General features: G+C 40.3%; 1 protein-coding gene across 2 annotated transcripts in view; it reads left to right on the top strand.

The window, feature by feature from the left end:
• NPSR1 (neuropeptide S receptor 1) overlaps positions 1 to 26,844 on the top strand; it is a 64,273-nt gene that overhangs the window by 11,195 nt on the left and 26,234 nt on the right. For both annotated transcript variants that reach the window (XM_426022.6, XM_046938134.1), the window contains exon 2: positions 4,001 to 4,133. In XM_426022.6, coding sequence (XP_426022.2) covers positions 4,001 to 4,133 — 133 coding nt within the window. The remainder of the gene's footprint in view (positions 1 to 4,000; positions 4,134 to 26,844) is intronic.

The raw sequence follows: 26,844 nt of genomic DNA, 5'->3' as shown, positions 1-26,844 counted from the left end.
CTCTTTTCTCCTTGTAAATCACCTTGCTGAAGGTTGTTACAAAAACATGATTTCTGCTTGATGAACATGACACGACATGAAATGAAACATCCATTTTTAAGCAACCTCACTGTGATGTATAAAACAGAATTCTGGACAATGCAACTGAAGTGAAGTTCAGGGATCAGTCAGCTGTATCTCAAATCTAAGACATATTTTCATAGATGGAGATTTCATTGACTCAGTCAATATACGGGTTTTTTGTAAGTAAGTCAAAATTTTTAAATAACCATCCTGAATTCTATGCTGTAATTTTGGTTCACTGATTTTTGGGCCAATCTGCAGTGGATCAGAAGAATATATTATTCCTTTTCTTTTCCTTTCTTCTCTTCTCTTCTCTTCTCTTCTCTTCTCTTCTCTTCTCTTCTCTTCTCTTCTCTTCTCTTCTCTTCTCTTCTCTTCTCTTCTCTTCTCTTCTCTTCTTCTCTTCTCTTCTCTTCTCTTCTCTTCTCTTCTCTTCTCTTCTCTTCTCTTCTCTTCTCTTCTCTTTTCCCTTTCCTTTCCTTTCCTTTCCTTTCCTTTCCTTTCCTTTCCTTTCCTTTCCTTTCCTTTCCTTTCCTTTCCTTTCCTTTCCTTTCCTTTCCTTTCCTTTCCTTTCCTTTCCTTTCCTTTCCTTTCCTTTCCTTTCCTTTCCTTTCCTTTCCTTTCCTTTCCTTTCCTTTCCTTTCCTTTCCTTTCCTTTCCTTTCCTTTCCTTTCCTTTCCTTTCCTTTCCTTCTTTTCCTACAGCCTTTTGATATCTTCAAAGTACGCTCATCTATTCCTGGAGCCTGTTGTTTGCTAGATTGAGCAATTTAAATAATTCACTCTTTTTGCCCAGCTGTATCCTCTGAACTGCTGTCAACTCCTTACCCTATGCCTCTCTTGAAGTGTGGTGTCCCAAAGTGGACACAGTATAGCAGCTGCGTTCACCGGAGCAGATATATGCAACACGTGTTGGTCTCATGGCAGTTGTGGTTGTTTTCAGTGTAGAATTAGAGAATATCCCAAGTTAGAAAGGACCCATAAGGATCATCAAGTCCAACTCCTGACTCCACAGAGGACCACCCAAAATTCAAACCTTGTGTCTGAGAGTGACGTCCTCATGCTTCTTGCCCTCTAGATCCTTCCCCATCTTTGTAGCCCTCCTTAGATTGCAGTGCCCAAACCAGCACTCAGTGCTGGAGGTGAGGCCACACAGCACACAGCACAGTGGGACAGCCCCTTCCCTCACCTGGCTGTCAGTGTGGGCCTGATGCACCACCCCCGGGTATGGCCGGCCCTTTGGGCTGCCAGGGCACCCAGTCCTTGGGCATAGTGATAATATTCCACTTGCAGGAAACATTCACCTGTTGTGTGTTAGGGGTGATGTTTGGAAGGCCCACCCAACCTGGTATCATTCCAGCTTCTGCACCGTAGAGTCCTGGCTGCTCCTTTATTCAATGGAATCCTGTTTTCCAAAGTGTATGTTTCCAGTTTGTCAAGAACATTTTGAATTCCAGTTGTAGCTTCCATGAAGGCCTTTATCACAGTGAGCATCCCATTAATACCAACAGAAGTTTTCATTCTGCAAGCTAATTCAGACTGATAGAGGCTGCAGTGATTTAAGCTGCCTATTATTGCAGCTCCTTAATCCCCAAGAATGAGATCTTTTTCTCTACTCTCTGAACAGCAGCTACCACAAATAGATGAATAGAAACTTTGTCTATATGCTTTTGTCTATGGTCTCCCAAACTTAGCTCTCCTTACTCAGCTTTTGCAACTTTTTGGTCATTTTTGTAGACTGGTTTAATTGTACATTTCTGTAGAGCTTAAAGCACTCATTTTAACTTGGCAAGAGGGCTGACTATGTGTGCTTACCCCTATGTGGGGAGGAAGCACCCCTCTAACACAGGCTTTGCTGACACTGAGGTTCTTCTTATGCAGGAATTGCGAAAAGATTTGTGTCAGAGCCTTGTTCTGTTGTTACCCTTATCATTACAATACAAGAATGCAGAATTTCTTTTTAAAAAATGCTCTCCCAATTTTATATCAGAGAAAATAGGAGCAAGTCTTGTCCCTTATTTTTTTAACATATGAAAGATCTTTTCTGAAATGGAAAAGACAAGCCAATCCCTTAGGAGAACCAATTGATTTCAAGGACAAACGTGATATGAAATCTTACCTTTTTTTTCCCCCCGCTTTATCTTCCAAAAAGATGCCTCCTTCCAATCCCTGTACAAAACGAAGTGTCCCCATAAGCATAGTTTTACCATGTCTCTGCCAAATGTTGTAAAGGGAATTTGCTTCCAAGAGATTCTTAGATTTAAAAAAATATTTGTTTGTTTGCTTGTTTTTGTTTGGTTGGGTTTTTTGTTTGTTTGTTTATTTGTCTGTTTGTTTTTTGTCTAAAAATTAAGCATCCAGCCCACACTGGTTGTCTTGTATAGGTGATTCTATAATCAGTGGAGACAGCCATCCCAGGGTGGGTGAGATGAATGATGAGTCATGTCTGAGATATTACCATTATCTAGACTGCAAAGACCATTTAGAGTAGCTGTCCCTCTTTAGAGCTTTAAAGTTAGATGAGGTGACCCAAATGACAGATTAAACTAACAAAAGTTAACATGCTGGGAAAAATGAAACCATCTAAACACAGCATTCATCGTGTGCTTAAACTAATCCCTGGGCTCAGGCATAGAGCACAGCCTGGAATTGCTCGTACAGCAAGTGGGTCCTGCCTGTTCTGCACAGCCACATAGGTCATGAAGTCCCATTGCTACCAAACTGGAGCAGAGCTGGCTGATGACTGGCTCCTGAGTAGAAAAGGAGCTATGCATGCTGGCTATCGATTCTGCTGAGCCATGTGTGTATTTTTTGTCTCCCCTTGGCTGTAATAACAACATGTGTATTATCACTACTGGATACTTCTGCGCTTCTTAATTCTGCATTTCTTTGATTCTCTGTCCTATGCCCTTCAACGTCTTGCTGTGAAAAATGCTGTCTGTTCTGCTTGTCTTTGCAGAAGAGCAGCAGAATTGTTTTCCTCCTTGCCATACATGCATTATGCAAGATTGGTTTTCTAAGTTTGCAGAAATGCTGAATATTTTCTCCAGGCTGACCCCATGCTCTGCAGACTCAGTGCTTCTCAGGCATCATAGCTGGTTGGCTGATGTGGAGAAACTGAACTTTGCAGTTCCACGTGGCTAGGAGAAACCTACAGAATAGCCACTGAAAAATAACTAACCTGCATTTAGAGAAGACCAAACACATTTTGGTAGGCCATAAAGGAGGGAGAAAACTTTGTGTGCACTCACATGAAGCAAACAAATGCACATATGTGTGCCCTTATACTTGCAGTCAGAGAATCATGATGCTTCCGGAGTGCTTTTCTTATTATTCTTTTCTTTGTACACAACACCACTAGGGGACGTTTTGTCATCACGTATCACGTGTGGCACAATTTTACTTTTCCTTACAGTGGGTCATGCTTACTTTTCAATCTTGATACACATCTCGATCATGGAGTGGATGTCTGAATTTCATAGGGCTTGTGGATGACCCATACTCAACGGGCCTGGGAAGGAGAGAAGTATATATTTCCTCCCTTTCTTCAAAAGAGCGTGTCTATCAATATTCCTCACAAAGCGTGGCAGTCGGTTATTTCACAGCTTGTTGGAGCAACAAGAGAAAGCTGATGGCTGCCTCTCATTTTAGTGTCCAGTGCTGAACACAGGCATTGATAGCAGTTTTGTGAATATAGCAGTAATACACAGGCACTGCAAATCAAGCTGGAAGGGACATCACCGGTGATGACGCATGTGAGGCATTTTCTGACAGAACAAGAATAGCTTTTAGTCTAAATAATTAAAAATCAATTGTCAAAACTCACATTCCACTCCTTTTTGCATTTTCATCTCATTTGTCCTATGTTAACTGACTGGCTTAACCCAAGTTACTACCCACTCACCTGCCTACATGATTTTTTTGTCTTTCAAATGCAGACAGAGCAGCTGGTGACTCTATGGATCCTCTTTATTGTTACTATTGCTGGAAATGCCATCGTGCTCTTCTCTACATGGAGAAGGAAGCGGAAATCTCGAATGACCTTCTTTGTTACACAGTTGGCAATCACAGGTAGTGTTTGGGAGGGAAAGGGGCATTTAAGCTTTACAGGAATCAGTATGAAAATGAGAAGAAGTTTTTGCATAAATAAGGAAATGCAAGTTGAATGGCAAAGAATTCAGTTGCCACCCAATGTGCAGCTGCAGCTTGTCATAAGACAGATGGATGGGTACTTATCTTAGGGCTCAGTCTGCCTTTGATCTCAAAAGATGTTGCTAGACGTGGTAGTGTCTGTGTCAGTTGCAGCAGCTGCAACTCATTGTTTTCACTGAATCTTATCTCCCAGTCTGAATTAGCGTCCACATTTCCCAGGAGTTATGTTCCCAGCTGTTGTCATAGAACTGTTTAGATTAAAATAGTTGAAGATGAATCTCTAGTGTTTTTCTGCTAAAATCCTTTCTAAAGTACTTCATTACAGTGTTGCTCCATCAATTACGTGCTTGTATTGAAGAGTGAAAATAACTTCCTGTGGTCTGGTTTAACCAAGTAAGGAAGATATAAAGATGTAGATGTAGAGAGGAATATATTTGGTAAATTTTTTTGTGTAGGAATAAGAATTATGTGGGAGAATGTACAGAAACCTGGCTTGTAAAATGCCACAACAACAAGGAATGGGAACAAGAGCATAGTCAGTACTTTGTTTCTCTGTGGCCTTGAATTGCCTGAATTTATGGAGTTTTAACAGTTTCCCAAGGGAAAAAGTGTACAGTTTCTACAACAATGTCCTGCTACTAATCCCTGCTTACAAAACATTTGTGTTGTATTGCTTGTGTATATAGGATGCATTTATTCTTTTTCTGTTGCTTTTTTTTTCCTTTTTTTTTTTTTTTTGTAAGAAACAGTAGGAATTACACAAATTTTCTATTAAACAACTATTTAATACGTGTTTTCCCAGCAATTTTGAGTCCTCCTTTGAGGTCTGTTGTACCTGTTTAAGCTGGAAAATCAAAAGACTATAGTCCCCAGTTTTTAGCATGTATAATATGCAAATAAATCAACTCCTGCTCATGGTCTCAATCTGATCTGCCCACGGCCTTGTCCTATTTGAAGATCAACCCTTACCTGAAACAACTGCAGCGAGGTGTGCAAAGTTATGTGGAGGGATTGGCCCATGACTACATGTGATGTAAGAATTATTGCAAGATGAGGATGTGAAGATTTGAGGTGGGTCTTCTTCTGAAGAGCTGATGGCTGGGTTTTGCCTTTGCCTGTGAGTCATCCGTAATAAAAGGCTTCACTTCTTATCTTGGTCGTGACATTAAAGTCACTTTCTTTGTGCACCAGCTGTATTTTCCATCAGATATGCTGATATGGTCTCACAGCACACTTTGAAAACTGCAGTATGAGCTCACATGTGTCTATAGGAGTTTCAAGCCAGTTTCAAAGAGCTCCCAACCCCAGATTGATACACAGAAGATGGTAAAAGGTAGACCGCTAAGCAGTAACATGGGACAAGAGCAGAAAAGTACATGAAGCCTCAGACGGACACAGTCCACTTTCTACCTGATGGCATCAGGGAGCAGAGTGCTGGGGTCAACTGTCATGAGAAGGGCTTTGGAAGGAAGATGGGTGGAAAATGGCCCCATCACACAGACAACACAAATGCAGGGCTCACTGTAAGAGCAAATGCACAGGTCATCATGGTACTAGAAGGTGGTTTCTAATATGAAGAGATCAATTAAATAGCAAAGGGTTTTGATCTAGTTGGAAAAAACGTGATTTCTGCAGCTGATGAAGAATCAGCTTAAGGACACATATCGTGGTCAAATGAATATAAGAAATAGCAGGATACTATTGTTCAGAACTAGTTGAGAGACATCTAGTCCGTGTGAGGTATACCAGGAGTAAACTACTATTGGTGTTTTGCTGGGTAGGAATTCTGTCATTTGTTGCACCCATAGGACAGGCTATTTTACTGGACTAAAATAGAGTTGGATGGAGAGCTATTTGCTGGGGATTTGAACACAGTCTACATGATGGGAGGAGAAGGTACTGCAAACACAGTTTTGAAGAAGCTACAATAATCAGTGACAAAATCAAGGAGACATCCCATTAGATGTGGGCAGCACAAAATGTTCTACAGCCAGTATTACCATATTGACTAAGGACCATGTGTTAAACTTGCTAGCTCTTCTGATCTCCTCTTTCCTAAAATCATTCCCAACTTTCAAAATCAGACCTTGAGAGTGCCTCAGTTCAACAGTGTGTTCCATTTCATATGCAATGTTAGAAGAGTTCACACCACTTTGAACAGCACGGCTCCTTTCAAGCAATGTTGATTTCTTTCTTCTGATGCAGGAGTCAGACCTCTAATTTATCTTCCCTCACCAAGAGTTCCTGTCAGTATTTTGGCACAGAGAAATGACTAAATTCCTGAAATGGAGCCATTTCACTTCCTTATCTTCAAAAATATTAATAAGAACAAAGCAAGCTGGCAACAGTCATCAGCCTTTCACAACAAGTTATGAGGTAGACACAGAACATTATGAAAACAGTGGCTTGTCACATTGCTTTGACATGCCAGGCATATTTAAATCCTACTAACTAAAGCCTAATCTCCTGACAATCAGTTTCTGCTTACTCAATCTTACTACTTCCATCTATTTCTGAATTCTTAAAATATTAATTATTTCTGCCAAGGAGCAAGAGAGAAGAATAATGAATACAGTTTCATCAATGCAGGCATTTCTAAGCAGGCATTTTTAAGCCATTTAAAAACTTCTTTTCTATAGATATGTGGTTCATCAGTTGAGTACCATCCTCAACTCTCACATCTTCCCACTAACGTAGTACTAATATAAAATGAAAGTATAGTTCCTGTGTTACAATAGAAAAGGTATTCAAAGCAAGTTGGGCATAATACATGAATAGGAAATGAGCACTGTTATTCTCCTTGACTCATTGCCAAGCCAGATGGAGAGGAGAAGTAACAAACTGATTGAGGCTTCTTCCAACATGACTAAAATTCAGTGGTCTTACTCACTTGGCAAATTCACAGATAGAAGACTCATACATATCCCTCACAACACCATAATTCGACATGGTACTGGAGGATGCAGGAATCTGTAGATACATAAAGGTCTTGCTAAAGCCTGGATTCTGAGAGTATTTCTTACTAAGAACGAGCCTATAGAATGTCTGCATCAGTACTGCATTTACGCCTATGTTTAACTCAGCTCATGCATAAATTGCTTTGGAATTAGCTAGGAATTAAGCACTAGGAAATCAGCTAAGAGTTAACAGCTGAGTTGAACAATAGTACTAATCACTCATCAGCTAATTTAACAAAGAGTAATATTGCTAAGTTTGTCTAGTGCTCAGTATGCTTTTGGGCATATGCTTTTTTTTTTCCCCCCCAATGCTTTTATTAGAAACAAGCTCTTCTGTGAAGACTGAAACTAAAGGTAGGTTTCCTACAGATTTCTATCTCCAAGGCAATTTAATGTCTCAGAAAGTGTAAGCTTTGAAGATTACCCTGTGGGGAGGGTATTTCTAAACACTTTTTCCCAAATAGATTTCTTCTGAGTTTAACACAACTTATACTCGTGGCATATCTATCTCTACTGGCAGGAAACCTCTCATATCTCCCTGTATCTGATGCCATTTCACATACCTTGCAGAGCTTTAGAGTCTTTAAGATTTTTGCCTCTGACTGAATTCCCGAAGTGGTTCAAGAACAAAGAGTGGGGTCTGACAGTCTGGTATGTTCACAGAGACTGTGACCATGCTGGAAATTTTCAAGTGAAATATGGTTGCACACCGAAAATATTTCTATCTATTCAGACACTTTACCCAGCTCTACCTTAAGGAAAGGCCTCCTTAACCCTACTCTCAAAATGTAAAAGCAGCTGACATGAGTATACATTCTTTTCTATTAATATCTCAGTTATTTGAATGTCTCATCCCACTCCATGGGTTTCGAGGGACATGAATCTTTTTCAGTCTCCTGAGCTGCACCTCCCCTAGTTAGCAAGGGTTGCTGCTGTGATGGAGTCATCCAAGACTCAGAGGAATAATATGTATCAATTTACTGAGAGCTTTCTTAACAGCAACTAATGATCTACTTGAAGGTAAAGTTGGCTAATTGGCCAATTATGATTAAAAAGCATTACAGGTAAGACCCTATCAGGCAATGGCTGCTACAGATAGTAAAAGAATAAAATAAGAAAATGAGAAAATATAGAAAATGGGGAAAGAGATAGATATACAGATGCACAGACACAGCAAAGCACTGAGGTTCACCACTCCTTGATCCAGCAATGTCTTGGTGTCAGGTGCTGATCTTTGGTAGTGGTGGGTCGCCCAAGGTTGTGGTGGTCAGTAGACTGCTAACAACGACAGTACTTACTCTTATAGTCCAGAGCGGTCAAGCCTGCTCTTTTGGAGTGACAGTTTCTGGCTTCGGAGATCTCTGTAGGAACTCCTTTGTTCCAGGCCGTGCGAATTTAAATCAGCAGGTAAGAGGACACAGGGATACGCCAGCTTGTATACACCTTCAGAGGCTACAATGGTGTCATCTCCCAGTCTCCCTTATTAAGCTGGAAACATTTGTTCCCAGGCAAGTCTTCAGACAGGAGACACTCTTGGGCCCTTCCATTCGAAGGCAAACAACTCCAAAGAAATGCTTTCAACTGCAAAACTGTCCACAACGTGTTGTTGATTGCCCTGTGTTGATTTGAGATATTCCTTACCAGTCTCAGACATCGAGTATCATCGGATAAGAAGCATCATATATTACCAAAACAGTCCATTCAACAAAAACTATTGTTATTTGACCAATTCAAAAACGTATCAAGCAACACAAAATCAATTCTGGCAAACCATATCCTTTACTCAACTTCAAGCACTACTGCCTGAAGAATGTATTTAAGTTCCTTTTTATGATTTAATGACTATAGGCATATGTGTGTATGTATATGTTTTTGTGTTTTATGTTTGTTGGTTTGGGATTATTTTTGGTTTGTTTGTTTTTCCTTCCCAAATAAATATCTAGAAAGTGTGATTTGAAAATGTTAAGATGATTTCTCCCAGAAATCTCTGAGATTTCTCTTTCTGTCCCAACATTAAACAGAAATCAGAATCTGAAGAATGTTGGATTCTGTTCGTTACTGGGGGAAGATATAAAGTGGCAACTTCACCACATGCCTAATTTTAAGCCTTAGGCCAACAGACTTGATAGGAATACACACTTATTTAAGTATTGCTGTGATTGTAGTGAAGAAAAAAAAGATGAATACCAGCAAACTTCTATGGTAGAATACATACAAACAGAAAAGCAAAAGAGAAGGATGTGAAAAAATATTCAGCTACAGTCTAACTTGTGATCTGAATACCAAAATCTAAGGAATGATGAGAGGTTTACACTGGAAAGACAAGGATGTATTTTTTGAAGTGTTTCTTTGTATCGCTTCCAGCTTTCTCATTTGCTCCCAGGAAACTGGACCACGGAAAGTGGCTTGGTCCTCAAACAAGTGTGGTCCTCAAGCAAGTGTGCTCATTTTGTTTAGCGTTTAGTAAAAAAGCAGTACACCAAGAGTAAGCCATAAGAGTGTTATGTGAACAAATAGGTGGAGACAGGCCTTGCTGAAGCAAGAATTATTTCATTTCTGTGCTGCCTAGCCTCAGACTTCTGGGATGACTTTGGTCATGATGACCGAAGGCAGAGTCTGAGAATTTGCCTAAATTAAATCGGTGCATCTAACTCAGCTACTACAATGGTTAAACACGAACAAACACAATAGAAGTTGCACTTTCTTTCTGCTTCTTTTTTTTTCTAAGTAGTCCATCTGCCTCATCTCCAAATGTGATCTCCTCAGGAGGCTTTGGGTAACAAAACTACACCCAAACCACTGTGTTACTGGCTGCTTTAATGGGCTGTATATGTCCTTCACTACCCTTTTCCTTGCCACTGTGACTTGAAGGAATGAAGATGACTGGTTAGTCTGTGATCTACGCAAAAGCTTAATATAATAAAACCATTACCAAAATTAACATATAGAACAATATTAACAGATAATTCTCATCCAGCTTTTCATCTGGAAAATTGAACTTGTAATATTTCCTCACTTCAGAGAAATTGTAAGTACAAATTCATCAGTTTTACAAGTACCTTAAATATCAAAGTGATAATGAGCATTGGAAGTTAATTGCACAGAGTCAATTAGCTTCTAATTCAGTAAGTCACCTTACTGGAGGTGGACTGTTGGCCGCCAAAGAGCCAATCCAGTTCCTAGCTATACTGGAAAACTTGCACTTTGCCAGCTGGGTCTTGTCTGGAGCTTGCCATTGATTTACTGCCTAAGATACAGAAGCATAATGTAGAATGCTGAACTTAAGTAGAGGTTATTCCAGCAATCCCCAGAAATCCTTGGCTTTCTCTTCTTTTCACACTTGTATTTGCTGCCTATTTTTGGAAAAGAAAAAAAGAAAAAAGAAAAAGAAGCCTAAGAAAAAGGGAGAGGCATTTTGTTGTTGTTTTCTTTTAAGAATCCTTCCTGCAGTAGAGACTTGGGAGAAGTTACAGTTGTTCACTGATAAAATTGAAAGGAAGATGTCTACATTTTTTATGTTCATTATTTCCTAAAACTTCTTGAAAATGTAATTAACATATGATAACACTTTCTGGTAATGCAGTGTCTGTGCTCTACACTTCATGTTCCTGTGACTACTGAAAAGTGTATGTCAAAATTAGGAAGGAAGAACAGCATTTGTAAATATTGCCACAGGCACAGATATTGAAATTTGCTGGAGTATGCAAAAGCAGCTGAATTCCACCATTTCAGAAGCAGATTGTTTATCAGACACCTAGTTTGAAGTCCAATGACTCTGCAAATCATCTGTGTATGTCTTGAAAAACAGGGAAAGAAATAGATTACACCAACCTTTTATCTGCAGATTAGAGCAAGTATGCAGTTTAACAAAACTGTTCATTTTATATTCACAGAATAAATGAGAATCAATTAAGCAAAAGTAAAAATGGTCTCAGGGAATAAGAACAGCAATATTAATATCATTTATTCAGTGCATCCTGTGGAACTATGTTGACTTTTCTGGACTGGGAGTGAATAAGAAAATTCATTGCATGGTTGCATTAGATGCCTGGAGAAGAAGCAATCATTTTCCGTGCTGATGCTGGCAAGAAGACTAATTCAGTAAGTGGAAAGCTAGAGGAGACTTACTTAGTGTAACTCCCCCCGACTGAAACATAAGTCAGGATAAGATAAATATGGTGATGTCACTATCTGCACTACCTCATGGTACCACATGGCAAACCAGATTTGATACCCATTGTCATTCCTAGGAATTCGATGCCACCTTGTAAAAACTGAAATTCTCCTTTGAACTCTTATTCACATCTAAGATGAGTCATAGTATCCTAGATCATAATAAATCTCTCAGACACTGATGCAATACAATTCCAGTTTTACTATGCTATCAGTTCTTGCATGGACAGCCAGGAACATTTCTGATGTGTATCTATTCTGATGTCTCCAAGCCTGATTTAGATGAGGTAAAAAGTGGAATACATGTAGAAGCTCAGAGAGGAAACCAAGAGTGAACTTTAACACCAATACTGAGAGACAGAAAGCAGCTTCGTGTGAAGGAGGAATGTTGTCTCTTAGGGGGGATATGGACCTCCATTTCACAGTGTTTGGTCATACAGCCAAAGGAAAATGGTCAAGGAAAATAAAGATGGTTCCATGTTTGACAGGTGAAATTGTGACGCTAGAGATGTAATGGAGAAAACTTGGCATCCTGAAAACTTGTAGCTCTAATCTAGTATCAGAAAAACAATGAAATAGAGAAATGCACATGAACAGTCTAGTTACACAGCTTCCTTGCAGCTGTAAAGTAAAAGAAACTGCCTTTGATGCAGAATGAAAAGTTTTTCCCCTGAAAAGATAAAGTTGTGCTCCCACAAGACTGGGGCTGTAGAAGAAAATATGGCCTTGGAGAACTGACATTAATCTTGGTGGACTGGCTGTAGTCTTGGGGAACTGGCAGTAATCCTGATGTACAAGACAGCTGGACTGCATTTGCCTTCTACATACATGGGCAAGGAATTATGCAGGAAAAGATAAAGGAACAGTGATGGAGCTGACTTTGACTTAGTAGGCAGAGTTTTAGTCTAGAATATGGTACCCCAAAAAGCAGGCTGTCTGGAAACCTCTGGGGTGGCATTTTTGGAGGCTGAACTTTCCCTGAGAGTGTAGAAATGTGCTGTAGATTTGCTGAAAATTAATTCAGTTTCAGTTTCCAATCCTGAACCAAATGCAAAGTGCTTTTAACCACCCTGGGCCCAAACTTGTAGACTCTAAATTTTGCCTAATGCTCACTGATAGCATTTTCAGATACCTTCTTAAAGGCTCGCTGGAGAGTTCAGGTCTGGAAACAATATGCCCATTTCCTATTACTCCATATGTTGTAGCCCACTGCAGCAGGGAAAAGTAACGCTGGCACAGAAGCAAAAATAACTGAAGTGTTGTATCTCTAACAGTAGAAAGAAATGTCCCTCCCATTAGTGGAAATATAAAGATAACGAGCTCTCCAAATTTGCTACTGGAAGCAAGAATGGTCATCCACTTAAAAACTCTGTAATGATTGTTATTTATACAGCCTACTTTAATCTTACAAATGCAGGAACAAAATGTCCGTGATTCATGGTTTGTAATTAATGCAATCACAGCCCACTAAGCAGGCATCCTTAAAACAGCATTTTTCAGGCTATTGTGTCTGAGCAGTGGTCCTCAGATCCATTATAGGTAGCAAAAATCACACTGCAGCATAGTTTGTATGAGGCATAGTGCCCCACAGACAAGGATCGGCCATGAACAAAGCCACTTCTTTCCCATTTGCTCAACGTACAGTATCTATATCCTGTGCTAAACTGCTCTGGCAGGGATAGTTCATGTCACCCACAGGTGCTCAGAGTGGTATTTTCACAGTGCCCACTGATATAAACTGCATCCAGTTTAGGATTTAGTATGGCAATGTGGCTTTTTTCATATCACACAGGACTACTTGGAACCCCAAGAATATGACAAAGAAAAGGAGGTGTCTTTGTCTCATCTGCATATCAGTCACTGTAACACTCTCAAGTCAGAGCAAACATTTTTAGTTTCTACTTTGTGGAGCCATAAAGCATTTTCAGTAGAGGCTGGGATTCCTTTATGAGGAATTTAAGCCTTTCCATAAATAAACTTTTCCTGCTTAATAGTCTTTAGTCCACAAATCCCCCTGCCTCTAAAGCACAGAGAAAAACAGACACCAGTATGCCTGTAGATATTCAATGCCACACACAGTGACTTTTCCTTTGTATATACATGCTTAAATCATAAGCAGGCACCAGACCTCTCTTCCTAAGTCACCCAATATTGCCCTTAAATATCATCCCAAAGGCTTGGGCCCTTGGACACAGTGGAAAAGATAAAAATTACCGGATCACCTGGTGATAATCCAGTTTCCCCAAATTCACCTCAGATCACACATGTTTAATCTGCGGCAGAACTGGTCACTTTCTTTGCTTTGCCTGGGTAATAAGTCATTTCTGAAAGGATTAAAAAATGATGAATGAACCTCAGATGCCCTATCTTTATTCAAAGGCACCGTCTTCTCATTTCGACAGATACACAAAGCTGAAACTTGATTCCACTTCCCACCTACATATTTCCACGCAGGAGAGCCACATTTACCATTTATATTATTTTAAATGAGCTGTCATTTATTCAGAACCTTGCATACAAATGCTGTTCCTGACTATGCGCTTGTGTGACTAAAATGAAAGCATTTCCTTTCAGCCAGCTCTTGCTAGTGGCAATTTTTTCTCTTTCACCATCAACGTGATTTCTCTAACCCTGTGCTGAGACCTGCACTGTGCATCTAAATTGCTGCGCCATCACAGCTCTGCTGATACGGTAGAATTGCTTGGAGATCATAAAGGTTTGCCTGGCCAACTACAGCACTTTTGAGGGCTGTAGAGCAAAAAGTGGGCTGGGTGTGTATGCTGGAGCAGCCACACCATATTTGAAAGAGATAACAAGAAGAGCAACCAATTTCTGATCCTAGGAGATTTTTATTTAGTCTAGTGAAATGTGACTTAAGCAAATATCTCCACATACGTTCTTTCTCTTATAATTGGACAGTGTAGTATTTTGGTGACAACACATGTTTGCAAGTCTATGAGCCAAAGAGAGTTTAATCTGTGACCTTCTTCACCTGAGGGAGTTACTATTACTGGAGACATCACATGTTTAGCTTTATTAGGCATCATTATCAGGAGGAAGAAGGGAAATAAAATGATCTCTTAACTTCTTTTCACATATAGCAAACTGGGGCCGAAGGAAAGCATGAAGCTCAACTTTCTCAGTCCTGAGAAACACAATATACTGTAGCCATCATAGAGATAACTGGATTAACTTTCATTACTGCATTCTTTCATGCTGATTTTCATATTAGGGATTATTCATGCCATCTATTTTAGGCGCCTGACTGTAGGTACGTAAGATAGGAAGTTGCTTTTGCTATGATCCATCCGTAGCCAATAGAGGAAAGCTCTCTGAGCTGCCTTTAGGTTTCTCTCGCTGTACAGAAGGATTCAGTTCCTAATTTAGACCCTTGAAGTTGACTATATAAATCCCTCTGACATTCATACATCATCAAATATGTCAAGATTAATGTTCCTCTCTGACAACTAAGAACCTAATCCTCTACTGCAAGAATAAGGCTTCCAAAGGCTCTGAATCAAACCCCATCAGCAAATATGAAGCTTTTAAGAAAAAGTGTTTTCGTCATCTTCTTCTTCTTCTTTTTTTTTTTTTTAATGCACAGTAATGCATATCAACATGTTATCTGATGGAAAACACATCATTTTCAGCCGATCTATATTTCTAAATAGCCACCTGGAATTTATCCAGCCTTTTCTGGCCTCTTACCAAAAGACAATTTACTCAAGGGGAATCTGGAAAAAAAATAGTGTATCTTAAATGTTAAATGTTATTCCAAACCTGTGCAGTAGCACTGTGGCTGCATGACTAACCTCGGAGTAGAACCTCTGCAGACAGATAGATGCAGTAAATAGCTGCTCTGCTCTGGTGCACTAAGCAGTTAGAACAGCATGAAATTACTAAAGGGTGTAATGTGGATATGGACATATTTTAGCAGCTCAGCCTATTTCTGCACACATTAATACACACCAAGAGGAAAACAAACAAACAAACTTTACAGTATTAAGCTGAGGTTCACAGTACAAACTTCGAAATACAGAAGAAACTTGCAAGCAGGTCATGTATTTATCCACACCTACTTGACTTATTCAGTATGAAGGCAAAAATAGGCAGGTGGTAGGCAGGGAGAGAAAAGGGTGAAGGTCTGCTTAACAAGAACTGGGATGTTCAGAACTGGGTGGAAATTACATCTGGACAAACCCCCAAGCTTTTCACTTCCATGTCAGAGTTTTTGGTGCTTCTTAAGAAACAAGGCTAAGAACACTAAAAAGCAGAAGTGATTGGTTGATCATACTGATTTCTTAGCTGAGGAGGTTACTGATAATGAACAGATATTTGTACCTTCATTGTACATTAGCAAAAGAGAACAATGGACAAACTATTATCCAAACATGAACAAAGCCTGTAGACTAGAATGGGGTACTAGGAGGGGATCAGCACGTGGGAATTGCCTTGTAGCTCCATGAACATGAAGAAACATGACAAAAACAAAAGTATAAACATATATATATATATATTTAAAATCATTATATTGCAATTGTGTGAAAACATTTTTATGAAGCCATTTATGAACTAATTGCCATTAATGAATTAGGAAATAAAGTTAAAATCAAAAATTAGAAGCCATTCAGAGGATGTGCTAGGACAGCTTATTATCCTCTGGGTTTCTAATGTAACCTTATTTAAGGAGACAAATACCACATCTCTACATTTTAAGATGCTATCGTTCTATGAAAGATTATGTTCCAGCCTTGAGTGAAGAGGCTGATTTCTATCCACTTCTACATTCTAGTTCACAGAGGCAGAAATAAAATCAGGAACTGGTGTTGTGTGAGTGAGATGGAGATCTTAGAAAATGGCTTTCCCATGCTACAGAGATAGTGATCAAATAAACCCTGTTTTTCTAAAGTATTGTGGAGTTCTCCTATGTTACTGCTAAGCCCACAAAACAGGTTACAGTGTCTTAAATATTGTCGTTTCACACTTCTTAAGAAATTACCTCTCCGGTGACGTATACTCTGTCAAATTTAGTACAAGAAATGTCAGTTCCTGCCCAGTCTTTTTTGTTTTGTGAAACATGCAAACTATTTAAAAATGGAGGGGTCATTCTCTGTTGTTTAAATGACATTGCTCAGTATGTAATGCAGTGCAAGGCCATGGAACTTTACTCATGGAAATCAATTGCAGGTTCCCCCTAAAACATGAAAAGCAAAAGAGGCATTTGTTTTCAGCCCCAGCCTGGAATCTAAAGAGCATTACCTATTCTGAGGCAGCTTTGTACGTAACCTTGAAAACATGACACTTCTCTGGCGTTTTGATTCGCCCCTCTGACAAACAGGAGTATACCCCCTTCCATCTTTCATTTTCACAATCAATTTAAATTTGAATATGTGGATTTCCCTGGCAGACTCACACATGGGCAGGGAATAAGTCTGACGCATTTAAAATACTGGGCTTGCATGATGGCACTGCCCATTTGAATTAAGCTTCACAGCACTGACTGCATGGGACCCATCAAGTCTGTACAGCAGTGCTGATCCACTCGTATGCAGCACGTGCATTTTCAGTCTCTGCTGATCTTCTGATGAATTTTTACAGCTCTGCAGTACTAAAACTCAATACATCAAATGTGTTTCTTTTTATCAAAGCATTTTTAGTGACAAATTTCATTGCTGTATGTCAGAAATTCTCATGAAATTTTAATGCACCACAGGCAACACAGCAAAGAAAGCTACCCACCTGAAACCTTTGCAAAGCAAAATATCTAATCTAATATTAATATTTAAGAACCAACTGCATCAGTTGCACATCAAACTAGTTCCCCTGAAGGGTCCTTTCATACTATTATGCTACAAAAACATACCCCTCAAACACAAAAGTTCCTAAAATGAATGAAACAATAGTGAGTCCCACACCTTCGCAATCTGGCTGTAAGTCAAGACTGTCTCTAAGTCTCCCCACATTAGTATCTTAGCACTAGTAGTTTGACAAGTTAACTGGAATAGCAACCCCTCACCACACACATGGTTTTCATCAAATACCTCCCAAATACCCATTTTCTTTCAAGGCACTAAAAACATCGTGTACCAAGGATCTGGATGTGGAGTGGGTGGGACAGTGTCACCAGTCATCTTCTGAGGCCTTGGAGTGCATGGGTGGTTGACAGTAATCAACACGAAAGTGTTCTGCACTGTGTCTAGGGTGCAATGTAAGAGCACGATACTTCAAGTATGGATTTTCTGTCAGCAGCAGCATTACAAACATGTATTGCTCTCAGGAACTAGTTTACTGTAAGTGCATACCATATCTAAAGGCACGTATAATTTACTCATTACAAAAGGGCAAGTGTTTTCCACTAAAACACCAAAAGGAAAAAAAATGATTTGCCAGTAAGGAGAAATCATATGTAAATAGAGAAATTATTACTTGGGATAAAGCTCTTGAGGTTAAGCGAAAAAAAATTAGATAAATTAGTCCCTATTGTCTTAGATCTTCACCATATTCTGCATCCTTTACAAATGCAAATTTTGGAAACTTTTTAGGCTACAAAGCCTGCACCCTATAGACAGTATAAAGCTTTTTCTCAGCTTACAACAGAAGTAGGCAAGATAGAAAAAAGATGAAAATAGTGCTGCATTTTTATAAGATATAGAGGTGACTTCACCAAGGCAGGACACGAGCCCACACAAAGTTTCAGGCTAATTGATGGGGTTCTCATTTAATGCATTTAAAATCAGACTTCTCCCTGGAGTAAATACCTCAGAGTTGTTACTGAAATTTCCAGCATCCTTTCCTTCAACACTGTGACCTTCCAGATAAAAAACTGCTTGCTATGGAAAGCAGTATGGTTTAAGAAATTAGCTCAGCTCTTTCACATAAGTATTGACAGCCCCCTTGGGTATCAACATCAGCCTGAAAAATGATGCAAATTTCATATTCTGAAGAAGCACCATATGCCCATCAAGCAGGATCTTTAAGGAAAGAAATATGAAGTCCTTCAGACAACAAGGAGAAACTTCCTCACTCCCTACAAGCACACAAATGGAAACAACTGTACTGAACCCATGGCAGATGGAACGAGTCCCCAGCATGCTATGTTGTTTGGCAGTGCTCATTCAGACAACAAGCTACGGCAATTATTGCTGCTCTCCTTTACCTGGGGAAAGCTACAGGCCATCTGCACAGGGTCTGGTCTGGGGAGAATGTGAGTCCTCAGACCTCCTCCCAGTACTTCAGGTAAAGGATTAAACTCACACAAGGTCTGAATATTGCATTCATGGACACTGCTGGGCAAACGGTAATGGCAGGAGATGGGAGAATGGCTCTTTAACACACCCAGAAATAAAAGTGATGTGCCCAGTTGTTGGGTAAGACTCTATGTGCCACCTTCCTATCACCAAAGTGCCCAGCGAACCACACTCTCTCATCTGACTGTGAACTGGAGTGAGGCTCAGCTCAAGCTGGTGACTGACAGGTGAAGACAAGCTGTCAGATGGAAAGCCATGATGCTGACTCCAGCAGAGCACGTCTCAATATATTACAATGCGTTAGATGTATTAAAGCACTTCAGTGCACGTAGTTTAGAAGTTAGGAGTACAAAGGGCATTTGCCTTTTAATAATGTTTTTATGAGCTGCCTGAGTGATTTGCAAGTAGTTCAATATCCACCGCTGCATACCATTACTGCTGTATTTCTTAGAAGACTGCTTGGATAACGCAAGGGAGAAAATGACTGTGATCAAAGTGAAATTACAATACACAATTGCATTTCTGTGAACAATATACACAGCTAATACAAATAGACTGGAAAAAAATCAATTCAACAGGGTCCATCAAAAAACAAATGAAACAAACAAACAAAAACCTCACACCAAAGCAATGCTTCCAAAACAATAACCCGGGAAGGTATGCTAATAAATAGCTCTGTACTCTTATTTGGTTTATAATGTCACTATAAATGTGAAAGGATCTGCAAAAGGAAATGTTTATGAGTTCTTTTATTGGACCTCATTAAGTGCGTATAACGATAAAAACAAATTATTTCACTCTTGCTCAGGACTAACTTGATCATCCTGAAATGTCGCAAACAAATGGACTGCCTGCTCCTGCAAGATAGCATTGTGTATTTTCAATCATATTTCCAAATTCTTAAACACTCACTCATTAGTATACCATTGCATTTTCAAATAAGTATTTTGTCAGGTTAATGTTGCTTTCAGCAGACGATGCATCCACCACATTTTTTATGCTTTGCAAAAAAGTTTTTCAAAAAGATAGTGACTTTATAAATTCACTGGCTTGCTGCATTTATACGGTCTGATGCTTATGTTACCTTTTTATTCTTAATAGGTGCCTAAAAATGTTCACATCTCTCCTTGGTTGAACAGTCTTTGCTCCCGAGAAAGCCACTGTGATCTGCATCGAGCTTTTCCTGCTGTTACATTTCTTGTGTGAATTGTAAATAAACATGAAAGTTCAAATTGTATTCACTATTTCAGAAATCATTCAAATTTCAGTGGAACTTTTCCAAGATGGCACTAGGAAGATGTGGAAAAGGCAAAGTAAATTGATTTTGCTTTTTAATTGAGTTGTTGGTTTACACTCTCTGTGCTTGTCAGTCTCGTTGAATTACCTGCAGGGAGATACCAACTTTCTGGATATTCATCTCAATGAGACACTCAAACCACTTGGGTGAGGAAGAGAAGCAGGACATTTGGAAAAGACTATTACCTGTATGATTTTAGCATGTCAGGGGTCACTTTGGGTTGAGATTGTGAATTCAACCCGGTTGCTGGTAGGCCCAGCCCTCAAACAACAAATCACATCTCATTCACATCCAAAGGATCTCGACACCGGTCAGGAACTTTGATTCTGTTTCAGCTTATCTCTGAGTACATCTCAGAGGCATTCAATTACTTACAAGTTTGGGAAAAGGGACCAGTAGCATCAGTAATTCTCTATAGCAAAATGTTGGTCCTGTTTAGTGCACCTTTTCATAAACCAGCCCGGTTTTTGGACCAATGCAGAGTACAAGGAGAAGGGCTGCTTTTATATTCCTGTCACATTCAGTGCAGGCAGTGTGGCACAAGGAAACATGAAGGGCAAGAGGTGGGCTTGGGGTTTTCTTTGGGTCCCCAGAGCAAAACCAGACATTAGGATGGCTGATATTTTGACAGTCTTTCAAATGTCCCATTGGTAGTTCTGAGTATGCTTTATAGATACACTCAGCTGCCAGCAGACTGAACGATGTATTTTCTACATTGGCAGCAATCTGCTTTCACTGTGTCAATTTCTGTTGGTTTATCGGAAGACTTAATTCTGGTTTTGACAGCTACAAAATTGTTCTGTGGTCCTGAAGGACTGATTATGGTTTTCCTACCTTCAGCCTGTTTTAGACATTCAAATCTTAATGACAGATGTGCTGCATTTGTTTTTGTTTGTAATAAAAACTGCTTGCAGCCAAGGTGTGTAATCCTTTGGGTCCTACATTTCAGCATTAAGGAAGAAAGTGGACCGGGAAAGGTTGCCTCTAAATTATACAGAGTCCTGTTTGATTCCCTGCAGAAATAACAAGCAGGATTGTCACCTGACAGAGGGGATGCTAATTTTGCAGTTAGTCTACATTGAAGGCTTGGCTCCTGTTGCTAAAGGAAGATATGTGTGCAGATTTTTCTACCTGGCCTCTTTATATGCCAGCTGTAGACATTAAGAGAGATGACTGCAGAGCACTGGATGCGTTTCATGGTGCTGCCAGCAGTGTGGCTCTAATGAGTATGCTTTCCTCAGAATCATCATTTAGGTTCTCATTAGCTCTTGTTAAAAGACATGACTTTCAACTTTTGCCATTAGATGTACAAATATATTATTAACACCTTTTAGCCCAACATGTCTACAGCAGCATTTCTAACTGCAATCTAAAAAAATTATAATGGAAAGAACCTTCGCATACACTAAAAAGCACGTAGAGCATAAAACTACATTAAGAAAGTAGGGCTTTTTACTATTCCCCTCTTGCATACTAAAGCAGTGATATTTATTATTCTGAGTCTGTCTTTAGACAGACTTTTCTCCATCTTTCCAAAGGGCTGCACGCAAAACACCCAACATTTTCACATTTCGTGCTTCCTCACCTGCTGATTCATGCTACTCACAATCACAAGTGTTAAAGTTTTTTTTCTGGAGAGTCACTTCCTTCAAATTCATTGCATAGCTGTGTATCAAATGTTTGCAAAGGTTTTAAAGGACTTTGGATTTCGCATGAAATATGACTGTCATGAATATGACTGTGTCCGTCTGCTCATGAGGTCCCATCTGCAGTACTACAGGTTAGATGGTAAGAGAAAATTTTTCACTTGAAGGATGGTGAGGCACTGGCACAGGCTGCCCAGAGAAGCTGTGGGTGCCCCATCCCTGGAGGCATTCAAGGCCAGGTTGGATGGAGCCCTGGGCAGCTGCATCTTGTGTGCGGCAGCCCTGCCCACAGCAGTGGTGTTTGAACTGGATGGGCTTTAAGGTCCCTTCCAACTGAAGGCATTACTTGGCATGGACGATATCACATGGTACCATGGAGACTTAGCTGATCTGATAAGATCAAAAGCTCAGAAATCTGTTATGGCTAGTTTTGGGAGAGATCCAGATGTTAAGTAATATTCAGTGTGCTCTGGAATTGCAATGTATTTCATGGGAAGAAGTTCAGCATGTATTTTCACATACTGTATTTCCCATGTGATGATTTTACAAGACAATCTTCCAGTGTATCTTACCAGTATATTTTGATTGTGTTATCTGCAAATACCAGGGGAGACAAAGCAGGTATGAAAATGAGAATGGATGTTGTCCTACTACTGTGTAATTGCAAGCCTACAGTTCAACAAAAATTGAGCTGCAGCTTTCAATATCACTGCTTGAACACCATGGCAATCTGCTTTACAGTTTGAGGTGAGGAAGAAAAAAAGGTAAGACTATACTCTTACCTATCAACTTAGACTAAAGTAGCTACATCAACAATATCTGAAACAGTGGGAAAGGATTAGAAATGCTGGTGCTCAGTGACAGTAATATTGACCAGAATGTCTGAATTACAATACAAACTTTTTACATGGTGTTGCTTTCTGCAACTATGATGTTAGCCACCTGTGTTAGCCCTCTTGCGCACACTGACCAATCACCTGATCAGGACCAAATGACTGCGGACGCACACCAATATGATGAGCAGCAAAATGGTGTCTATTCACTACAAAGCACAGCTTATCTATTTTTACTTAAGCTATCGTGCCCTGTCCTGATTCGTCCGTACTGGATCTTAGCCCCTTACTACAATTCCTTATTTGGCTGCTATTGTCTCCTCATTCCTTTGCCTTCTTATCTTGTTTACTTCGTTAGCAAGGACAGTCTGTCTGAGCACAACAGCACCCTTCCGCTGTGCTTAGAGAGAGGCCTATCCCGTACAGCACGTATCCCCGTCAAGCACCTACTACAACAACATGGATATTCCGCAATTTTTATATGAGAAAAGTCATGCAGCTGCTGTTGTGACCAATATATGGATGAGTAGACCTTAAAATACTTGAGATAAAGTGTTGCCAGAAAAGATCAATAAGAGGGACCCAGAGGAAATAACAAAAGGATCTATGTAGAAAACATCGGGGAAGGACAGAATTAAAGTGGACTTGTTTAGTAGTTGATATCCTACAAAGTTTATTTCTCCTGAAAAATATTAGAGGCATAGGCAGCACTTTAAATAAATCAAGAAGCAATGAATTACTAACTGTAATTTCTTTGTCCTTTGAGGAGGCATGTCTTTGTTGATCTATAGGAGTTGTGTTTACACTAAATGAGGCCAATTTCCTATGTGCTGGAATTTTCCCTCCTGCTGCTTTCATTCTTCCTACCTGTTCTGCTTTGCCTGAAGGAGAGAAGGGGAGTTAAATTAATGAGTTGCATTTGAGATATACTTTCCCGGCAGCCAAATAATAGTGATCTTTCTTAGTTTTGACTTAGATATTTAGGCACACATAAGACTTACGTTCATATACCTAGATTTGCTTCATTCCTATTTCAAAACCCACAGTCACCTCTAACGCGTCCAATACAACAGAAAACTTATGGTGGAGCTGCATTCCACAAAAGATTTCTCCTTGGAGGAGAACTTCCCACTGAACAAAAAAATGCATAATCTCATAGGCCACATTCTCTTCTGTGTGCAAGTAAAACAAGAAGGGAAGTGGGGACACCCGGAACTACCATCAACTGATCTCCCCACAGTGATTGTCCTCCAGTCAGTTCTCCATTCAGCTCCTCGCCCTTTGTGGGAGAACAGGATTTTCTGGGAGCCTGAGACCACTGCTGACATGGATGAACACATTCTATGAGCCAAGTTCTCCTTCCTGTATGCTCTCCAGCGTTTTAGCAAGCGCCCTACTCCACACAATCCCGTTGCAGCACTGCTGGCTTAGTCCAACACTCTCTGAGTGTGGGGTAGTGTGGGGGTGGGGAAGAATGCTTAGGAAGAGATTTATTAATAAGGGCAAGTTACACAAAGATCTAATACCCCTCACAGCTGCAACACATTGCATTTGAATTGTCAGGGATCTGATCTCTGGCTCCCTGGTAAGTGCTGCAACTTCAGAGGTTGATGCTGTGTACCATGAGGTTGTCTCAGTCCTTCATTATTTAACCTGGAGAGCTCTGAGGTGAAGCTGGAGCCTCACTCAGTCCATTCTGATAGCATTTTGCCTGACTCATTTTGGGGGTTGGGGACGTAAGCACAGAAATGTAAGAATTTCAATAAATACACTAAAAATGCTCACCTATCATAAGAAGACTTCTTCTCTATTCCTATGAACCAGAAGAAGAAAGGGAAGAAAAAAAAAAAAGGGAAAAACCTCGCTTCTGTCACTTAAAAAGGTCTGCATAGCTGTAGCGGGGGAACTGAGCAGGTTCCCTCTCAAAGGTTTTCAAGTGGGTTTTGTTTCATCTCTTACATTTTGCGTTCTGCACCAGGCCTGAAGCGGAAAACACACAGCTGCAGTGCATGTGTCATCACTGCACATGGCAGAACTGCAGCTGATGGCCCGCTAAACATACTGCCCAACCACAACTCCAGCCCTGTTCCCAGGTGATCTGCAGAGCTGTGGGGGGGGAGGGCTGTGAGCAGCCACAAAACTGGGATTAGGGGCTGTGCCCAGCTCCCACCCTCATCTTTGGCACTGCACTGTTTCGTGAGCTAAAATGTGGGCATTTTAAATGGCATTTTTAGGTGCACAGCAGGTGTCTTGTCTTTGATGTGCTGCTTCTGGTGCTCTTTGCAGACAGGTAGGTGATGGGAACACATGGCCATGTCCCCAGAACATGAGCTGGTGCTCAGCCCTGAGGAAGAACTTGCCTTACAAGCCTTGCCTCATGCAGTCTGGTGCAGTCAACAAAACAAGACATCCCTCTTTACAATGAGAACACTCAGTAAATTACACAAACAGAGGCATGAAATTTCAGTAAGAGGCCCCAGCTACCAGCTTTGTCTAAGAGTCATGGATCACTACATCCAGCTTAATAGGGCTGCTCTCATTGAGGGAAAAAAGACCAACCTGGGGCTGAGATGACATGTGGAGCTTTTTAACCCATGGCAGCTTATCAGCAATCTGCTCCTCACTTCCGACAGGAAAACTTTCAGCATCTTTAGGGGAAATGACTTAAGGGAACGTCAGTGTCAGCACTAATAATCAAATGATGGAGGGCTTTTTTCACAGCCTTGCTAGCACAGAATTTTATTTTAACCTCATTGGTCGTAATGAATGAAATATCCTGAAGTCTGCACAAGATACATCCCTTGGGCAATGCCATCAAGTCAATGAATTTCTATAAAAAGATTAACTGGGACAGTTGTAACATGTCTGTATTCCCGTGCTAGATCACTAATTACCTCCATTTGTTTTCTGTAATGGACTTCTATCTCAGTGGAGGTTTTTTTGCCATGAAAATTTTTCTCACTTGCAGCAATAGCAAACCCACATTCACATTTGTCCCTCCAAGGGCAATGCTGTCTTTTTCACATTTTTCCAGCCCTCAGGTCTGTGAGGCAGTGTCTACCACACCAGCTCATGCAATTACCCCAGGAATCAAGTGGATCCTGTACTCAAACACAACGAGTCAAGGTCTTGCACTCATTTATACCCCTGAAAAGTCCAAAGGGATTTTAATGAGCACAGTGGTGACTCGGGTAAGAACTGTGGGTTTTTTTGGATTTTCACAGCTGCTTTCAGCACCTGCCAAATTACCCAGATGTTGCAGTGCCATATTCTGTGTGGTTCAGACTCCTTACAGAACAACAGTCTGCTTCTCAGTCCTTTTCTCACTCTTTTTAATAACTGCTTGTTTAAAAAATCTGCATGTGTGATTTTGAAACAGCGTCAGATTCATAAAGGCAGGAACTTGTTATGCCCTGGAAGGCTTGTTGTTGCCATGATGGGGATGAGGAGGAGGGAGCAGAGGGGCTTCAGAGCTGCCTAGCTCATGCAGACTCCATCACTTGTTTTTTCTCCCCCCGCATCCCAGGCAAATCCACCTTTGCTCCCTGCTTCCCTCTACTTTTTCTTATTATTGAAGTCTCGTGGATTTCTTCTTATAAATTACATTTTTAGAAACTCCACCTCCTCTCAAAAGCAAACCGTTACTGATCCCATAATATTATTGCTTTTGTCTTCTCCTTAACCAAGAATCATTTCTTTTGTATTATTTGGTGAGTATGCTTTTGCGTTATGCTATCACATGATGGTATTTTTTTTTTTTAGTTCTCTATCAAAAATGAATATAAGTAATCAATTGATTTTTCTACTATTCTTTCAGAAGAATTAAATGAACCTGTAGTCGCACAGTTGCCTAGCAATACAGGCGAAGAACCGCAGCACTCAGAATACATCCTGGTTAAAAAAAGTATTAAAAAATCAATGGCAATGACAAGCTAGCATGTAGTTATGAACAAAGTCTGATAAGTGCTGTTTTCTGCAAAGAGGTTGGTGTCATTTGGCCTGGAAATAAAACACTAGTGAAAGAACACTGGTATCTTACATGCAAGCCCCCACGTGCAAGCTCAGTGAGGAGAACTGAGGACACTAGCAGTAATTGGGACGCTGGGGTTCAGTTAAACTGATCCTCAATACCAACTTTTATCATATGAGACATCAGCGATATATTCCAGTGACATGTCTCAGATGTATGGCACTGAAACTGTGCTGGGTGCAGAAGATAGGGGAAAAAAATTGGCCAGTACATGATAGTGCAGCAGACATGACATTGTTGTGTGGAAGAGTGTTTCCATAATGAAAGGGAATTGAGAAATTTAATTTGTCTTTATCTGCTTTGGCACACAAAGCTGTGCTGTGCCCGGGGACACACTCTGCTGAGAGTCTGCCCAGTGCTTCCAGAGATTCAGAAACCCAAAAACACACCGCCAGACAGGAGCAAGGAGCTCCGGTTGCCAGCACAATGCAGCTGTGAAGTTTAAAA

The sequence above is a fragment of the Gallus gallus genome, chromosome 2 (genome assembly GCF_016699485.2).
Source record: "Gallus gallus isolate bGalGal1 chromosome 2, bGalGal1.mat.broiler.GRCg7b, whole genome shotgun sequence".
Classification (NCBI taxonomy): Eukaryota; Metazoa; Chordata; class Aves; order Galliformes; family Phasianidae; genus Gallus; species Gallus gallus.
The sequence above is the reverse complement of the archived record's forward strand: the minus strand, read 5'-3'. Positions and strand labels throughout refer to the sequence as shown.